At 36.3% G+C, this 20,073-nt stretch overlaps 1 protein-coding gene across 1 annotated transcript; it reads left to right on the top strand.

Moving 5' to 3' along the window:
- The first annotated feature begins 1,104 nt into the window (after positions 1 to 1,104).
- On the top strand, positions 1,105 to 18,419 carry LOC121369083 (solute carrier family 41 member 1-like). The gene is made up of 11 exons (XM_041493928.1): positions 1,105 to 1,221; positions 4,053 to 4,554; positions 6,198 to 6,305; positions 7,281 to 7,352; positions 8,011 to 8,155; positions 9,419 to 9,565; positions 12,065 to 12,212; positions 12,516 to 12,589; positions 13,657 to 13,791; positions 16,755 to 16,903; positions 18,072 to 18,419. Exons 2-11 carry the CDS (start codon positions 4,099 to 4,101, stop codon positions 18,255 to 18,257), a joined length of 1,620 nt encoding a protein of 539 aa, XP_041349862.1. The 5' UTR covers positions 1,105 to 1,221; positions 4,053 to 4,098; the 3' UTR covers positions 18,258 to 18,419.
- The last annotated feature ends 1,654 nt before the right edge of the window (positions 18,420 to 20,073 follow it).

Here is a 20,073-nt window from a genome sequence, read left to right as displayed (position 1 = left end):
GGTATATAAAAATAATTTTACCATAATTTTGTCGTAATAGTCACCTAACAGGCAACACGGTTGTAGACTTAAACGTAAAGTCCGAAACAAAATGTGGACAACTACAATAAATTGCTCCTACCTTTATTTTTCGTTAGATTTTACACACATTTTGTCCAGACAAGAATCTTGAAAAAACAATTACAATGGTATGGATTCCACATACTAGATGATAACCATGTCACCTGTATCGACTTCGCCGAGATCGCATAGGGCAAAAAGCATGTAATTTTGTGCCGGCTGCCATTTTGACTTTTTATGGAATATTCTACAAGAGAGGTGAAAGGATATGACTTAATCTAACAACCGTTGAAGGTAATAACATGTAAATGCAAATGTAATGACGACATATTATTTTATTATTATTAATATTATTTGATTGTTTAAAGATACCACTAGAGATCATTGATTTTATATTAATATTTTAGAGTCTTTCACCCCTCTTGAAGAGTATTCCATAAAAAACCAAAATGGCAGACAGCAGACAACTGCATGTATTTAAATGTAAACTGAAGCAAATGGACCTTTTAATATTTCATCATAAATCTTCTTCAGCATAGATGTAAACATGACACGTCAATGGATATTACAGAGGCCAATTTCGCAAATTTGCAGAAAAGCGCCCCCCCCCCCCCCCACACACACACCAAAACACTTTATAACAATATGTCATATCGACAATATCATTGTGTAGGCTAGTCTTTGTACTTATTAATATAAAATACATCAGGCCCGTAGGAACTGGGATGGTGTGAGGGGAGAGGTTCTTTAAAATATTGCACATAATAACATATACATCTAAATGGTGTTAATGGTTGATAAAGGGTTACAAATTGATAACCTATATCTGATTTGCAACTAGAGTCACGTAATCAAATTTATTCATCATTCACAAACATAAACATGAGGGCGCAACGACCCTGTATAGAGGGCGAAACGACCGGTATGGGGGCGAAACGACACGGGGCGAAACGACACGGGGCGATAGGGAATAAGGGCGAAACGACCTGAGACCATACCTGCAAAACATATTTTGCCATAAATTGTAGTCGGTGTAACAAACATAAGTGATCGAGCTACAATAATGCATCTGTGACAGGTGGCAATTTTCAAGTAAAAAGTTATGTAGTGGTTCGGGCTGCAATATTGAAGTATTTCAATTTGTTCTGTTACTTAATAACGGTATGTCGGTATCATCATAAAATAACCCGATAAGAAATAAAGCACAAAAAAGCAAGCCATTCCTATAAATGTTCTAGGTAGCTAAGCATATACTGATAACATATAGGCCTAGTATTATCACATGTTTTAGAACAACAATTTTATGCACGATTTTTCACGTGCCTAATGAACAAACACTGTCATTTAATAGAAAGAAATTGGAATGTAGAAAAGAAGTAAACAAGAAAACCAGACAAAATAGGGTGGGGGAGAAAGGTATCAGGTCGTTTCGTAACCATACCGGTTCGTACCCAAAAGCATACCAGTTCGTACCCAAAGGCATACCAGTTCGTAACCAGATCGTCTGTTTTTAATAGCACAGCAAATGGTAGTGCAGGGTGCACATTACTTTCTACGTCCGTTCGGACTAAGCAAAAAGCAGATTGGACGTGTTGCGACAGATACTAAATATGTGTTAAAGCAAATGGATAAATTAAAACAAAAAGTTGTATTCTGCTTCAGTGATGCACAGCACATAATTGCTCATTTAATGCTTATAAAAGATACTGAGTGATTATTACAACAACATTTTTGCTAAATGTTACAATATGTTTGTAATATAACATTATAATTGTGTATTTAATTTTTTTTTTATTAATGTTAGGTGTAATGTATGACATTATTTAATTGGTTACGAACTGGTATGCTAGTGGTTACGAAATGGTATGGTATGAACGGGTTTGGGTACGAAACGTCTAGAAACCGGGGAGAAATGTCTGAACTAATGCTAATTACATAACACTATTTTTGCAAAAAGAATCACTGCTGTACTTACTTGTAGTGATGTATAGGGGCGTCAGGTTTCTTTGTGTAGCATTGGTACTGGTTAACAACATGTAAGTTTAATGTCATGAGTGGACTTGAGAATAATGAAACTGGGAGCAGATTTAGGAATTTTTTTGTATTTTAGACACAGTAGCTTGCAACCATTTGGTTGTTGACAATTGCCAAAGCATTTCATAGACTTTCCTCTAGCCCTAACCCACATATCAATATCAATATGGGGTAGGGCTGGAGGTGACTCGACCTAGGAAAATATATACATACGAACTGCAAGGGACCAGACACATCGGTTCGTTATAACAGTAGTTCATTATACATATTTGCAGAAGTTAGCCGTTTTCATTCATGAAGTCGGCCATTTTGGATTTTTCTAATTTAAAGACAAAAATTAGTGATGTTTGGAATTATAATATTTCATCTGTTATCACCAATATCATTGCAGTTGTTTTGGATGCATTGCCATTAATGCTACTGACTGATAAGATACAAACAAGATGAACATTAATATCGGTTCACTGTATATAAATTAATTTACACTGAAATTCTTCACAATTTTAACATTGATTCGTTTTAACAGTTAATTCGCTATACATAGTTCGTTCTATGCATTAAAATTTATTAATACTATATAGGGGAAAAAAGCAGAACTTTACAATCAGTTCATTCTAACCCATAGTTTGTTCTAAAAGTACTTTATATATATTTTAGTGTTCTGTAATGGTGTTAAATACACGTGCACAAACACTGTGATGCTACATAATGTTGGCACCTACACCCACCCATCCTCTCAAGCGTTACATAATTATAATTATAATGCAAGCTAAATAATCCATCAGTAACCCTTCCCAAAAATGTACCAACTATGAGTAAGTATGTCTCCAGAAGACTCAAAATCCTCTACAAGTCATGGCTGTGCCAATGGCTCCAAGTCATTTCCAGACGTTCTGGAAGGTGTTGAGCACAACATCAATACCACCATGCATTTTTGAACAGACTGTAAATTATTGACATTTGCTTTTGTGAGATTAATGCAGGCTTAAGATTCATGAAGGCTCCACAGCATATGCTGTACTGCCTTTGCCATGATGCCTCAAAAATGCCAGTTACTTTACGGCTATGAATAAACATGTCCTTTTAAATAACTGCTGTCGTGCCCCTTTTGTGCATGTTTTCATGTGTTTTTTAAACTTGACAAGTGTTTAACTCTCACTGGTGGATCACGTTTTTTTTAATTTAAAAAAATAAAATATGAATGAATTCGATGTTTCTCAGTAGTGTTTGTGTACAGTTTCTTGGTCATGTATTTTAACTGAAAAATCAAACTTAATAAATGATAAATTCATCAACAGGCATAGCAATCACATTTTAAACTACATGTAAGTTAACAATATTTATTCCTGTTAATATATTAACAAATGGGATTTGTCAACAGACATAGCAATCACATTTCAAACTACTTAAATTGTTTAGATGCAACTTCACCAACAGCAAAACTTTTAATAAACCCAACATTGACATTGATAATACATGTAGTTTACTATACTTATTTGAACATGAAAACTGTGAATTGAACATTAAATGCATTGACCATTGGTATTTGTCAACAGGATATGACCATAATATAACTGACAGCTAAACTCATCCATTGCTTTAGTGTACACATTGGTTTAGTGTACACATTGCTTTTAGTGTACACATTGCTTTAGTGTACACATTGCTTTAGTGTACACATTGTTTTAGTGTACACATTGCTTTAGTGTACACATTGTTTCATTTTACAATCTATGATTAATGATATACGGTGAAACCTCTCAAAACTGGACCCTCTGTAAACCGGAATTCCCCCAAAATTGGAAATTTTTCAGTCCTTTTTAAAAATCAGTACAGAACTTAACCTCTCTAAACCAGATAACTCTTAAAAACAGGACATTTTACTTGTTACACGAGGGTGTCCAGTTTAGAGGGTTTTCACTGTATTATTATTATTATTATTATTATTATTATTTCAGATTATGTACAGTTCTACTGTAATTTTCTAATGAACAATGACCAAACATGACAATGTCCGAATATTCGGATCGAGAAAATCTGCGGAGTCGTAGGAAAAAGATGGTCCCAAAAGCAGATCCCATGACTTCATACGCCGATGAAGTTGAGCTGGCCAATTTCACACCAGAGGCATCTGAGCGCAGTGAGAATAAAACAAATTCTGGAAGTGTTAAGTTGCATTCCAGAGACACAGACCTTGGAAATGGTAGTGCTGTGGTTGAATCTGAACTAAACTCTCGTGATGAAGAAGAACAAGAAGAAGATGATGAGGAAAGCGTGGAACAGCCATTGTTAAGCCACGAAGATGACGGAGACAACAACTGTGCATCCTCACGGACATCTGTTGATGTTGCTGATCAACCGCAGGAGAAATGTTTGAACATTGCATTTCAAGTGTTTATTCCATATATCATTGCTGGTCTAGGAACCGTTGGTGCCGGTCTTGTTCTGGATGTGGTGCAGGTTTGTAATGCAGTTTGAATGATTAGTGGAGTGGTTTTGTACTTTTCTATTATTTGGGCATTTAAATTGATAATTATTCATGTATGTATTTGAAATGTTGGCTCACAAAGGATGTTTTAAAAGTGGGAAATGTACACATGTGCATATACCAAAATATTAATTTTGTTGAGAGAAAGTTTTGAGTTGTTCGCAAAAATATTTTCATTTGTTAGAGAAATACTAACATAGTAAATACAGTCATATAATATACAGGCATACCTGTAAAACAGTAATCCAGAATGAACATTTTGGTAATATTTGTAAATTTTGTTTGGAACAACTGATGGAACACTAGAATGTAGAATAAGATTTGTACATGTACAAGTAAACCAAAGGCCAAGAAAATTATACTTGAATCTTGTTCATGGGTTAAGAACCTATTCCCCTCTTACTGAGTGCAACAAGAGGTGTGACATCATAGTTATGGTGGGGCAGGACATGGCTCAGTGATGTGCAGTCAGTTTTGGATTGATCGCCATTGCTGGGCCCATTGTGCTATTTTTTGTTCCAACCAGTGCACCATGACTGGTATATCAAAGGCCATGGTATGTGCTATCCTGTCTGTAGGATGATACATAAAAAAGATCCCTTGCTACTAATGAAAAAAAATATATCAGGTTTCGTCTGTAAGACTGTCAAAATTATCAAATGTTTAACATCCAATGGCTGATTATTAATAAATCGATGTGCTCTAGTGGTGTCGTTAAACAAACTTTAACTTTAACTCATAATTATGATCAATAAGACATTTGACCACTAACTAAAGTTATAACGTATCAAGTCTAACTTTACTTCCTCCATGTGTGCAGTCTCAGGGTATCTATACTTTCTGGATACTGAACACTCCAGCTGTGAAAATTACACTTCCACCCAACCGAAAGGCAAATTAATATATGACTGCCTCTCCCCAGATGTTGTCATCTTCCAGTCCAACATCCCCAGATGTTGTCATATTCCAGTCCAACATCCCCAGATGTTGTCATATTCCAGTCCAACATCCCCAGATGTTGTCATATTCCAGTCCAACATCCCCAGATGTTGTCATATTCCAGTCCAACATCCCCAGATGTTGTCATATTCCAGTCCAACATCCCCAGATGTTGTCATATTCCAGTCCAACATCCCCAGATGTTGTCATATTCCAGTCCAACATCCCCAGATGTTGTCATATTCCAGTCCAACATCCCCAGATGTTGTCATATTCCAGTCCAACATCCCCAGATGTTGTCATCTTCCAGTCCAACATCCCCAGATGTTGTCATCTTCCAGTCCAACATCCCCAGATGTTGTCATATTCCACCAAACAGAAGTACAGGGTTCTCACTGAACTTTCTCCATTGGGGGTCATTTGAGCTTTCTTGTGAAATTTGGGGAGTCCCATAATAGGATTTTAAGTTAAAACTAAAAAAATAAGAGTCCTGTCCAAGTTCCATGCTTCAAAAGACACTTTTCGAGGGTTAGTGAGATACCTGGGAATATATAAATGGTGCATATTTGTGGATGTATTATATAGTTTAGTTCATTTTTAATAAATTCATGTATAATCTTAAACATTTTAATCATTATTATGTACTGTTAATGATTTCTGTTCTTTGGTATTATAGCACTGGAAAGTATTCATGGATGTGAAAGAGGTTTTCATTCTTGTGCCAGCACTGCTTGGTCTGAAGGGCAACCTGGAAATGACTTTGGCATCTCGGCTGTCAACACAGGTACATAATATAGCCAACTTGTATATACCTGTAGTTATACTCAACCCTCAAAAAACAACTAAGCAACTGTATGAAAGACTTATTTTATTACATGCCTGAGCCACAATATCAGTACAGTCAAACCTGTTTTAAGCGGTCACACAAGGGAGTAGATAAAAGTGGCCACTTAAGACAGGTGGCAGCTGAGTACAAGTTGCCACATATATAGTCTTTAAAACGTTTGTTGTTGTTTTTGGTTTACCGTCTGTACTGCTAGTCAACGGATGTGTGCTTCACAGGTGACTATAAATCAACATTTGACATGTCGTCTCGTTCAGAAATAATGCAAATGGAATGTATTAAATTAACAGTTTGTTTTCTTTTTCCATTTAATTATTTAATTCCTACTTTGTGCTGTGTATTGTCATAGTAAGTACATGTAAATCTACAACTGTCAAGCCTAGCCTACTTTCTTAATTATACACAGTAGAGATGTCGGGACTGAATGGGTACTAGTATTCCTGAAGGTGTGAAGATCGGTTATTTGCTGAACCGTATCGCTGTTGTTAAAATATCTCTTTTATATAATAGTAAAACTTTACTGTGGCCACTTAATACAGGTATTTCAACGATTTGGGATGCGATTTAGGTGGCCACTGGCTACGTTAGACAGGTGACTGCTTATTACAGGTGCATTTACATTATAAATCGTTTGGGAGGGGGAAAAGTGGCCACTTAAGGCAGGTGACTGCTGAGTACAGGTGGCCGCTAGGACAGATTTGACTGTACTATGAATTGACCAATAATAGACATCTACATGTATCTCATTTACGGTTGCAGTTAAAAATTGCAAATTAGTGGTGTTGTTAAGCATTCAAACTTTCACTTTCATCTATATGCCCATACATATTTGCTAGTTTGCACTCTCATTAATTTCTGCATCTGTTATTACAACTGCATGTAGTAGTTGGTAAAATCTTACTTATTTTTCTGCAGGCCAACTTAGGAAATATGGATACCAGATCGGAAAAACTGAAGATGATTGGAGGAAATCTGGCACTTGTTCAGGTAAGCTTTTAAAAGTCTTATTGATGAAAATCTTTGATATGAGTACAGACATTGAAGAAATTTTTATTAAATTTTTCATATAAGGGGGCGTGATATAGCCCAGTGGTAAAGCACTCACCTGATGCATGGTTGGTCTGAGCTATTTCTCATTCCAGTCAGTGCACAGTGACTGGTATATCAAAGACCACGGTGTGTGCTACCCTGTCCATGGGTTGTGTACTAATTATGGAAATATATTTCAGAATTCCTAAGACTATAATATGTCAGAATTACCAAATGTTTGAAATCCAATAGCCGATGATTAAAACAAAACAAACTTTAAGAAATAAACATTTATTTTAACTTTAAACGGATGTGTTAAAGGTTAGTAGTGTCCAGGCTGAAACTAGGGTCTCCAACTTTAGTTATAACAAACCTGTGACACATTTGAATAAAGTTACAATAGAATGAAACAAGACTTTGTAATGTTGAAACTAAAGCTGGTTTTCAAAACCGTTATTTGTGGTGTCATTAAAAAAAAAAATTTTTTTTTTAACTTTCATCTAAGTTGTTTGGTAAATACATTATTGCATTTGATGTTACATTTACAAATTTAATGAATTTTAAGATCTATTTTGGTAATTTACAATACATGTGTGTGTGTATATATTTTTTTCAGGCTCAAGCCATTGTGGTTGGATTAGTTGCATCAGTGGTTGCTATGGTGATGGGATGGATACCAGAGGGGGAGTTCAATTTCCACCACGGGGTACTGCTGTGTGCTTCAAGTGTCTTCACTGCTGCAGTAGCAAGTTTTATTTTAGGTACTAGAGTTATTGCCCTTTAATTTCGAGACTGTTATTTCATGACAGATAGATTCTGATCCCCACCTCCCTTTTTTCTTCAGTAGAAAGGGCATGTTAAATGGGGTTTCTGATTCTGACTGCTTCGAATTTTGAAAATATTATTTTATATTTTAAAAGTTATTTTATTAATTCATTATAGTGAAACTTCAATGTTGGATCAACTGGAGGTAGGGGTTTGGGGATACTTTGGTGTGCTATCATGTTTCATATTTTAATGCACAGAAATAAAGTTGCTTCTTACACACCCGTTGGTGAGAACACCATGTGTTATTTATGATTACACATGGTTGTTAACACATGTATGTGTATTAACAATTTCAAGACATACGACTGGCTGCTCCTAGGTGATGACTAGGTCACCAATGGCATATGTCCAATAAAAAACCAGCGCAATAAAAATCAATTACATTGTAACGTATAGTTAACCTGACAATCATGTGTTTGTGACGCGTAAGTCAGCTACAAATGCAATGTCTGTGAATAACTTTTAGTTGAAGAAAAAGGTGTTAAAATTTGCTTAAAACCTGGGTTTTTAGGATATGATTCGTGTCCGTTGGATACCATTTATCTCACAACTCGTTTAAAAACATATCATATTCTCTTTTACTCGTTAAGACACATTTTAAAACAACTTGTTGTGAGATAAATGATATCTAACGGCCACTCATGTATTATTCTCTATTTATCCTATAACTTATCCATGATATCCATGTCATAAACCCATGTGATAATTTACTTTATTAACCCAGTTAATAATGGTATGCAAATTTGCAAGGTCTCTAGGTAATGTGTTGCTGTGGATGGGTCATTTGCTTACAAGCCAACAAGACCCGTATACATGAGCGTAACATTTTCAAAGATTTATTTAAAATGTGTGACGTCAAACTAATTTGTGCTAATCGTGATGACGTCATATTACCGATGACTGCGACTTTAGTACTGTGATTTACTAAAAATTTAATTAAAATGTTATTTTAGAAGTGTTATAGGATAAATAAAATTCGCTACTCGTGTTTTTTAATATGTAAAATATCAAGCTCGTCTAGTTAATCGATATTTGTCTCGGCAGAGCCTCGACAAATACCGATTGACATAGACTCTGTTGATATTTTCCATATTAAAAAATACTCGTGACGAATCCTGTATTTACATAATGAGTAAAAGTCTCGCAGATTCAGATGATACTGAAGCTCAACTAAGCTCTCTGTTTTTGTTTTGCAGGTCTGATTATGGTGGCTGTTATTCTTTGTTCCAGAAAATTTAATATAAATCCTGATAATGTGGCAACACCAATTGCAGCGAGTTTGGGAGATCTGATAACACTGTCTTTACTTGCCGCAGTTGCCACATTACTCTACAATGCAATAGGTGAGGTTTTTTGTTGTTGTTGTTTCAAACCCACTCATGGCCGGATTTAGATCTTGGGGGGGCTGGGGCACTCTAGGTTCGGGGGGCCCTCAACATAGAAATTAAATTATATGACAAATAAAAAAAAATGAAGTAATTGTATAAAGAAAGTCCTTAGTCTGGAGGGCCCCTCTGGCAGGGGGAGCCCGGGGCAATTGCCACCTTATAAATCTGGCACTGTCCCTACTGGTCCATTTCCCTTTATTTCTTTGAATTCCATCTCATTTATTCCGACCCATGGTCTGACAGCCCCTTATAGTTTTAAACATCTTTCGCTGTCCGCCATGACATCCCAGTCCTTATTTCATCAACTCTGACAGGTGCTTGTCTCTTGTGGCATTGCTGTGGACTTAATATAACTAAAGGTGGTATGTAGCTCAGTAGTAGAGTGCTCGCCTGAGTTAAGATGATTCACAGGATGGATTGCTCTCAGTGGACTCTTTTTTCTTTTTTTTTATATGACAGGCACACCAAAGGCATTGGTATGTACTGTCCCGTCTATGGGAAGGTGTTGCTATTCTCTCTTTCTCTTTTAACCAGATATAGAAATGAACATGTTAACACAAATTAACCATAGTTTAAAATGTGTTATGGTGTTCAACAAATATATCTTTCCTTTAGTCAGACTACTTCAGAGAGTGTTCAGAGCAATGGATAGATGTTTAGAGGCATTTAAGTAAATGTGTTTATGCAGCCCTGAAATTCAAATCATCTTGTAACAGCAAGTTAGTGGTTATATTAACAAAGTAAATACAGGTACTGATATTGATAAAGATATTGCGGATCAATTTTGCAACAGCTTTATGTAGTGGCTCTGCTGATTGCAATCACAAATGTTAAGGAGTTTATCAGCTTCTGGTGGAATTTTATGTATTGGGCAAGGTTAGGGAATAGCCACACTCAGGATTGGTGTTTTTGCACAATTAATAATAATTTTGTATTGGTTTGCTGGGATGCATTGGTTTGTAGGATGAATCTCCTTTATTTAATACCCATATGGGTTAATATATCGTGAAACCTCTCAAACCAGACCCTCTGTAAACTGGAATTCCCTTAAAACCAGACGTTTTTTCCCTTAAAACCAGACATCTCATTTTAATAATCAATATAGAACTTAACCTCTCTAAATCTGATATTCTTAAAACCAGACATTTTACTTCCTCCCGAGGGTGTCCATTTTAGAGGGGTTTCACTGTGTATATATATAGATATATATAGTGTTTTTGATAATTGCACACTGTGCAAATTGCTTCTACATCTACTGATTAGCTGACTTAAAAATTACAACTTTTAGGGTTTGTTGTTCGCTTCGACTGGAACTTTTATTCATATAAAATTTCCATTCACGAGTCGGATTACACATACATTATATGATCTACAAATATTTATGGTAAAATTTTGACTCATTTGTTCCATAAACATGAAATAGTATATTTCCATAATACTTTAAAATATATCTCAGAGGTCCTAATGTTTCAGATACAAACCCTCCCATCAGTCTGTCTCATCTTATTTCCAGCAGATTTAAAAAAATAACAGCAGGCCATTTTTTACATCATGTTTCGAGCCCTGCTAAGTTATAATTAAGCCAACCTTCCTTTCTACAACTATTTACCAGAATATAATTCTAGATTTAATGTAGATTTAAACATTTTCAATGCAGGGATTTTGTCACTGATGAATTTTCTTGCAGGCAAACAGGTGTGTGGATGGCCCCTACAGTGATTGTCGTGTTTTCTCGAGCATGTACACAGGTGTGTGGCTGGCCCCTACAGTGATTGTCGTGTTTCTCGTTGCAGCTAAACAGGTGTGGCTGGCCCCTACAGTGATTGTCGTGTTTCTTCTTGCAGGTGAAAAGGTGTGGCTGGCGCTTACAGTGATTGTTGTGTTTCTCCTTGCAGGTAAACAGGTGTGGCTGGCGCTTACAGTGATTGTCGTGTTTCTTCTTGCAGGTAAACAGGTGTGGCTGGCCCCTACAGTGATTGTCGTGTTTCTCCTTGCAGGTAAACAGGTGTGTCTGGCGCTTACAGTGATTGTCCTGTTTCTTCTTGCAGGTAAACAGGTGTGGCTGGCCCCTACAGTGATTGTTGTGTTTCTCCTTTCAGGTAAACAGGTGTGGCTGGTGCTTAGTGATTGTCATGTTTCTTCTTGCAGGTAAACAGGTGTGGCCGGCCCCTGCAGTGATTGTCGTTTTTCTTCTTGCAGGTAAACAGGTGTGGCTGGCCCCTACAGTGATTGTCCTGTTTCTTCTTGCAGGTAAACAGGTGTGACCGGCCCCTGCAGTGATTGTCCTGTTTCTTCTTGCAGGTAAACCGGTGTGGCTGGCCCCTAAAGTGATTGTCGTGTTTCTTCTTCCAGGTAAACAGGTGTGGCTGGGCCCTACAGTGATTGTCGTGTTTCTTCTTCCAGGTAAACAGGTGTGGCTGGCCCCTACAGTAATTGTTTTATTTCTTCTTTAAGGTAAACAGGTGTGGCTGGCCCCTACAGTGATTGTCGTGTTTCTTGTGCTGATTCCACTGTGGGTCGTAATCTCCATCAAAAACAGATACACCAATGAAGTCATATACTCGGGATGGTTTCCAGTTTTATGTGCAGTCTTTATTAGTAGGTCAGTCAAATTATAATATGTCATTAAACAGCCATTTATCCATACATCTATCCAAAACCCCATCCATCCATCCATCGATCTACAAACCCCATCCATCCCTCCCTCCCTCCCTCCCTCCCTCCCTCCCATCCATCCATCCAACCATCTATCCATCCACAAACCCCATCCATCCATTCATCCATTCATTCATTCAAATTGTAGTGATTTGTTTTACCAATCTCTTAATATTGTGAACCTGGGGTTTGGTTAAAATGATACATTGATTATAAATATTCTATTAATGTATTTCTTTCTTTTTTTCAGTATTGGTGGTTTAATTTTAGATTTTTCTGTTGGTCACTATCCTGGGATAGCTGTTTTTCAACCAGTTATAAATGGTACGGTGCTATCTAGTCAAGACATAGTTCTGTCCTTTAGTTTTTCTTTTTAAGATACATTTGTTTACAAATGTTTTAGAAGTTTCCACTAAAAATGAAATTTTATATGGTACATAAAAAAGGTGCCTTGCTACTGATGGACAAACAGGGTTTCCTCTATAAAATACCGGCCTCGGTGGCGTCGTGGCAGGCCATCGGTCTACAGGCTGGTAGGTACTGGGTTCGGATCCCAGTCGAGGTATGGGATTTTTCATCCAGGTACCGACTCCAAACCCTGAGTGAGTGCTCTGCAAGGCTCAATGGGTAGGTGTAAACCACTTGCACCGACCAGTGATCCATAACTGGTTCAACAAAGGCCATGGTTTGTGCTATTCTGCCTGTGGGAAGCGCAAATAAAAGATCCCTTGCTGCTAATCGAAAGAGTAGCCCATGTAGTGGCGACAGCGGGTTTCCTCTCCAAATCTGTGTGGTACTTAACCATATGTCTGACGACATATAACCGTAAAATAATGTGTTGAGTGCCTCATTAAATAAAACATTTCTTTTTTTCTTTTCCTCTATAAAACCTTTTGTCAGAATTATCAAATGTTTGATATCCAATAGCCGATGATTAATAAATCAGTGTGCTCTAGTGGTGTCGTTAAACAAAACAAAGTTCAACTTTAATTAAAACCAAAAGTTTTGTCTAAAACCATCTACTTCAAAAAAAAACCCACAACACAAATTTAAAACTTGATGTTTCGCCTGTACAACACAGATTTTTTCAAGAGTATGAGGAGAAACGGAAAACTCACAGGTATAAAAGGTGTAGTGTAACAAGTGTGTTTGGCTAAAACTCAATTATATAGTTAACCAGTCAATAAAACTACAGAGGTATCAGACCATAAGCTAAGATTAAAACAAAAGTCCAATCAAGCAGAGGGTAGTTTATCTGCCACTCTGATCATATTCATTCAGTCCTTTTGGCCACACACAATTCAAACGATGCATCCAAACAGACTTTATAATAAACTTTAGAATTAATAACACACTATGACAGTTGACTGATGAGATGTGTTTGTTTGCAGGTGTTGGAGGAAACCTGGTGGCAGTGCAGGCCAGTCGTATTTCAACATCTCTTCACAGACAGGGCCAGCCGGGAGAATTCGCACACGATCTCGGCAGTGGCTATCTCAACCCTATTAATACTTTTTTTGGAAAACGTAAGACTTGGCAGGCATAAACATTTTATCAGGGCTAGCTCTGGCACTCGCCAAATTCACCAAATGTGAATTTTAAGTAAAATTGGTTAATTTTATTTTAATTTGACGAAATAAATTCATGTAATATAGTGAAACCCTTCTAAACCGGACACAATCGGGACCAAGTAAAATATCCAGTTTAAACAAGTATCTGGTTTAGACAGGTTAAGTTTTGTACTGATTTTTAAAAAAGGACCGTAAAACATGTCCGGCTTTTAGGGAATTCCGGTTTATAGAGGGTCCGGTCTTGAGAGGTTTGACTGCAATTGAAAATAACTAGGATTTTATATATTTTTTTATTTAATAGATAATTTGGCGAAATGCTCTACTCGCTCAGAGCTAGCCCTGTTTTATGATATTTAAACATTTTGATATCTGTATATTACACGAAATATTAGATGGTGATTGTTCAATGAAATCTCCAAAAGCATTACTACTGTCTAGCACTGACGTTTTGACTCCAGGTTTTTATTTCATGGTTAAAGTGCTGTTCCAGATGTATGGTGTATTGGGCTATATCAATCAACATATTATTTAATATGATTAGAAAATTAAATTTAAAAATTATATACCCGGTATATTTTCCATTTAAAAATAATCTCCTGCAAAACGGAACCAGCTGAATTCGTTTCAGGAATTTCCGTAAGATTTGATCCGTGACGTCACGAAGGGAACTCCTTTCAATAGTCAGCGCCATTGTTCATTGCTTTTTGTGTGTTTATTATGTTTAAACGGCGTGTTGTTGGCGGCTGTAGCAATACTAAAGTCGATAAATTTAGTCTTCACGCATTTCCTAGTAATGTTGCTGTGAGAAAGCTGTGTGAATTTGATTAAAACAATGTGGAAAGACTGGACAGGAAGAAAATGCCGGAGACCGTTGCGACAGCACACACTTTAGTTTCGATTCATCCGGTTGGGAATACCATGTGTTATGGCTTTTAAAAAAAGATGCCGTACCAACAATTTTTCTGCGACACAAAACAAATGACAACAAGCTGACGCCATCCACATCAAAATGACCATGGGGTGCATATCGTCAACATCCCAAACTGCGTTATGTTTCCAACTCCAGCCAGTTTGTTTTCTCATGCACGGTTCGTGCAATCAACCAGATCAGATTTGTTGTCGTTTGCATCTCGTTTATTTGTGAGGTTTTTTTTTTACAGTTCGAGAACATTTTCATTAATAACAAAGTTCAGACAAGTAAGTATCTAAAGCCTAGTCCATCCCATCCTACAAAAATGTTTGTTTGGGGTTTTTTTAAATAAAAAATAAAAAAATAAAAAAATTCTATTTTTGTATGCAACTTAGAAAACAATCGGCTCAGAAATAAATAATAAATCCATAGTATGAAAAAAGCCATTCCCTGTGAGACAGACTATAAATACATTAAATTAATTTTACTATACCTACCCACAGAGAACACCTTTTTTCATACTATGAAATGTACTATAAGTTATTTATTTCTGAGCCGACTGTTTTCACCACTGCACACAAAAAATAGTATTTTTTTGTTATTTACAAAACACTTTTACTCTTCTTTTTTTATGTCAAATCAATCTGAAATTATTCACCAAAAAACATCTTTATAGAGGGATGGGACGGACTAGAAGTCATTTTTGTTTATTTCTTAAAATTACCGATATCGGGTCCACTTGACTCGTAGAATTCAAGTGTTATTTATCGTTTTTTCTACATCACAAGTATTAGAACATACAAAATAATTCACACGAAAAGCTAAAGAACAAAACAAGAATAAAAGTTGTAAATTAGTGGTAAGCTGTCTCCACGGCCATTTTCATCGTCACCTGTCAGGCTGGTGGTTCTTCAGAAGATGTTCCAGGTTCAAGCTGATATGGCATTATTTGTTGTGTTGCACAAATATTAGTCCAGTCGTCATCACTATACTATTCATCATCGAAAGAAGAATCGCATGATAATTGAGCTTGGCAGTCGTTATCGGTCCCACTTTCGCTTGCATTGGAAGTCATCTCGTGGTACGTTTCTGTGAAGCGAGTTCCCTTCATGACGTCACGGCTATTTTTACTGAGAATTTTACTTGGTCATTTCCGGCAGTGTTCTACAAGAGTGATGTTTTAATACTTTTATGGGGCATTTTCATAATTATTGATTTACATATCGGTGTAAAATATTATTGCAATGAATTAAGAAGGCATTTAATTGTGGAATTTGAAATTTTAGTGTTTGGTCTGGAAAAGCACTTTAAAGAAGAGATTATTAATATTATGTGGGATGAATGTTTGTTTCATGTAAAATGTGTATTTTTTAATTAAAGAAGTAAACTCACAGGTTTATGTAACAGTAATTTTGTTTGTTTCATTAAAGATACCGACCTAAGTGTGCATTAAAGTAAAGAAGTATTGTCTGTTTCATTAAAGATATTGACTCAAACATTATTTAATAAAAGGAATATTGTCTATTTCATTAAAAACATCAACCCAATAGGGGCGAGACATAGCCCAGTGGTATAGTACTCGCTTCATGTGTGGTCAGTCTGGGATCAGTCCCTGTCGGTGGGCACATTGGGGTATTTCTTGTTACGACTGGTATATCAAAGGCTGTGGTATGTGCTATCCTGTCTGTGGGATGGTGTATATAAAAGATCCCTTGCTACTATTGGAAAAATGTAGTGGGTTACCTCTTGTCAGAATATGTCAAAATTACCAACTGTTTGACATCCAATAGCCAATGATTAATAAATCAGTGTACTCTAGTGGTGTCGTTAACAAAACAAAATTTAACTTTCAACTCAAAGATTGTTTTTCTTCTGAATTAGTATTGTTGGTTTCATTGCAGATATTAATTCAAATATTTATTATCTAAAATGAGCATTGTCTTGTTTTATTGTAGATATTGACTCAAATATTTATTATGTCAAATGAGTATAGTTTATTTCATTGCAGATATAGACTCGAAAGCAGCACGAGTACTCTTACTACTCGTCGTTCCGGGTCACCTGATATTTATGAGTGTAATTTACAGCATGCCAGCTGGACACACGACCATCACTGCTTCATTTGTGGGTGTGTATCTCCTAGCAGCTCTCTTACAGGTAAGTACATCATACATTTAATCTATTTTTAGAGTACAGTACATTGGCTCGAACACTGTCGGTGCATCAAAGTCTGTTCGACCCATCGGGTAGTTTGAACCATGCATTCGGCCGTTGTCGGGTGCTTTTATAACACAAAAATAAATAGGACAATCTTGCATATTTTCGTAAAACCAGCTTGGACAAGATGGTCCGATTGACTCATGAGTTGATAGGTGTTACTTGCAAGGTTCAGTCATCTAACGATTACCGCATTACAATTGTCTGTACCTGAAAGATAATTACCGACAGCTGCTAAATAAATAACACGATAAGCATGAAAGGATCAATGAAATATTCCTACATAAATTATTTTTTATATTTCTTGAGACAGACTTAGCCGTTCGAGCTAAATATGTTTAATTTTACAGTTCGTACCAATAAACTGGTTCGAGAGAAAGCTTGTGTTCGACCTCAGGGGTATTTGACCAATCAGCACCAAAATAAAAGGGTTTAATAGCGAGAAAAATCCGGACTTTGTTCTCGGTTCGCGAATACTGGTAGGTTCGACCGTTGGGCGTTTGAGCCAGTGAGATTCTACTGTATATTTAGATTATTATCTGAGCATAAGTGTTATACAGACTTTATAATCGAAAAATAGTTTGATAAATTTTTGTATGGCACACATACAAGTTAATGAATTATTGTGATTAAAACCAAGGTAGCAGAATTTAAGGCATCTCAAAATCACCTTTGCGAAAAATTAATATGGATTAATGTTCTTTCTTGTATTACATCTTGATTATATATTAGATGAAGATTTGTAGAAGAAATATTTTATACTGAAATGATTACACATACAAACTTTGATGTAAATGATGCATGTTAAATATAGTTATGTCAAAAAACTAAAAACAATTCAAGTTAACCTGACCTCTTACCATTGGCATTCCCATCTATTTTAGTAGACTGGTCCAAACCAACTAACCACCAATGAAATGGCTTAAATTTTCCAATGAGTCTTCTACATTCATTAATGTGACAAAAACACATTCAACATGCAAAAATTAATACTCCAAACAAGAAATTGTGAGGTCACATTGTTGAAAAGAAGAAACTGTACTTTTAAATTTAAAATATTATAATATAACTGCTCTTGACATTAAATATTTTATCTTAATTTTAACAGGTGACCATTTTGCTGTATATTGCCAACTGGATGATACATGTTATCTGGCGCAAGGGAGATGATCCAGACAATATTGCAATTCCGTACTTGACGGCTCTGGGAGATCTTCTAGGAACAGGGTTTTTAGCTCTCGCCTTCCACTTCCTGTATCTGGTGGGAGACAGGGACGCAGATGTAGGGGAGTAAAACCAACCTGCCTTGTTGATACATCGAATCACAAAAAGATGTTGATAAAAAGATTGTTTTACAAGGTCGTACCTAGACTAAAATAACATGGAGGCCTTGTTGACAATTCCACTCACAAAAGACGTTGATAAAAAGATTGTTTTACATGGTCGTACCTAGACTAAAATAACATGGAGGCCTTGTTGACAATTCCACTCACAAAAGACGTTGATAAAAAGATTGTTTTACATGGTCGTACCTAGACTAAAATAACATGGAGGCCTTGTTGACAATTCCACTCACAAAAGACGTTGATAAAAAGATGGTTTTACATGGTCGTACCTAGACTAAAATAACATGTAGGCCTTGTTGACAATTCCACTCACAAAAGACGTTGATAAAAAGATTGTTTTACAAGGTCGTACCTAGACTAAAATAACATGGAGGCCTTGTTGACAATTCCACTCACAAAAGACGTTGATAAAAAGATTGTTTTACATGGTCGTACCTAGACTAAAATAACATGGAGGCCTTGTTGACAATTCCACTCACAAAAGACGTTGATAAAAAGATTGTTTTACATGGTCGTACCTAGACTAAAATAACATGGAGGCCTTGTTGACAATTCCACTCACAAAATATGTTGATAAAAAGATGGTTTTATAGGGCTGTACCTGGCCTAAAATAACATTGGGGCCTTGATGACAATAATTCCACTCACAAAATGACGTTGATAAAAAGATTGTTTTACCAGTCTCTACCTGGCCTAAAATAACATGGGGTGGGGGGGGGGGTGGGGGGCCTTGTTGACAATTCAACCCAGAAAAATATGTTGATAAAAAGATTGTTTCACCAAGCCGTACTTGGTCTAAATTAATGTGTGTGTGTGGTTGCAATTAAAAAGAGAATTGGGACACAGTAACAAAGGATTTTATTCATCAACACAAAAACTGTGCTTTTTAAATTATAAAGGCCTAGCTCTAGGTGAGTAAAACATTCACCAAATTATCTTCAAAAATGCAAAACCAACAGTTATTTTCCAAAAGAGTGAAGCAACTTAACACCACCACCACCCCCAAAAACCCCACCTGTTATTGCCTGATGGGTTACTGTTATCAATCATTTAAAAGTAAGGATTTTTTTGTACAAGTAGGGCAAAAGGTTTTGATTTAGCCGTTGTAAAGCACTGGTTGGAATAGAAAAAAATCCCAAATGGGATTACCTACAACTGTGATGGAAAGATTCTCTGTCGAACATGACAGAAGCTTATAACATGGGCACCTGCTTCATTTTCTGTATGGATGAATGATTGATTATGTTGAAGAAAGAGAGTTTTAAAATATTTATTTCGGGGCTCGAACTGAACAACGGTACCGACGGCAATTGGCGTCTTTGAGATATATATTGCCGTAGGTCGGGAGCATCACTGATGGCACTTTTGTGCTGCTGAATAAAAATTGGTACTATCGGTAAATGTCCACAATGATGTTAAAATATATACACCTGGGGCCTGTTCCACACAGCAATCTTAGCACTAAGATCACCTTAATTGCATTACTACTTTATTCAGTTACGGTGATCTTAGCGCTAAGATCGCTTCATGGAACAGGGCCCCGGTGTACATTATCAGCCAGTATTTAATATTTGTACATAGCAATATGTCTACATACAGCAAAATAACCTTTCAGTCATATTTATTTGCTGCAATTGTCACTTTAAAAAAAATTGTCATAGACATGCTCTAAATTGCCATCAGTGGGTGACAAATTCTAAAGTTCCAGCCCTGTATTTTCAAGATATGACTGAATTTTTAGGATTGAAAAAAAGATTATCTCCT

The sequence above is a fragment of the Gigantopelta aegis genome, chromosome 3, assembly GCF_016097555.1.
Source record: "Gigantopelta aegis isolate Gae_Host chromosome 3, Gae_host_genome, whole genome shotgun sequence".
Classification (NCBI taxonomy): domain Eukaryota; kingdom Metazoa; phylum Mollusca; class Gastropoda; order Neomphalida; family Peltospiridae; genus Gigantopelta; species Gigantopelta aegis.
This window is presented reverse-complemented; position numbering and strand designations above follow the sequence as displayed.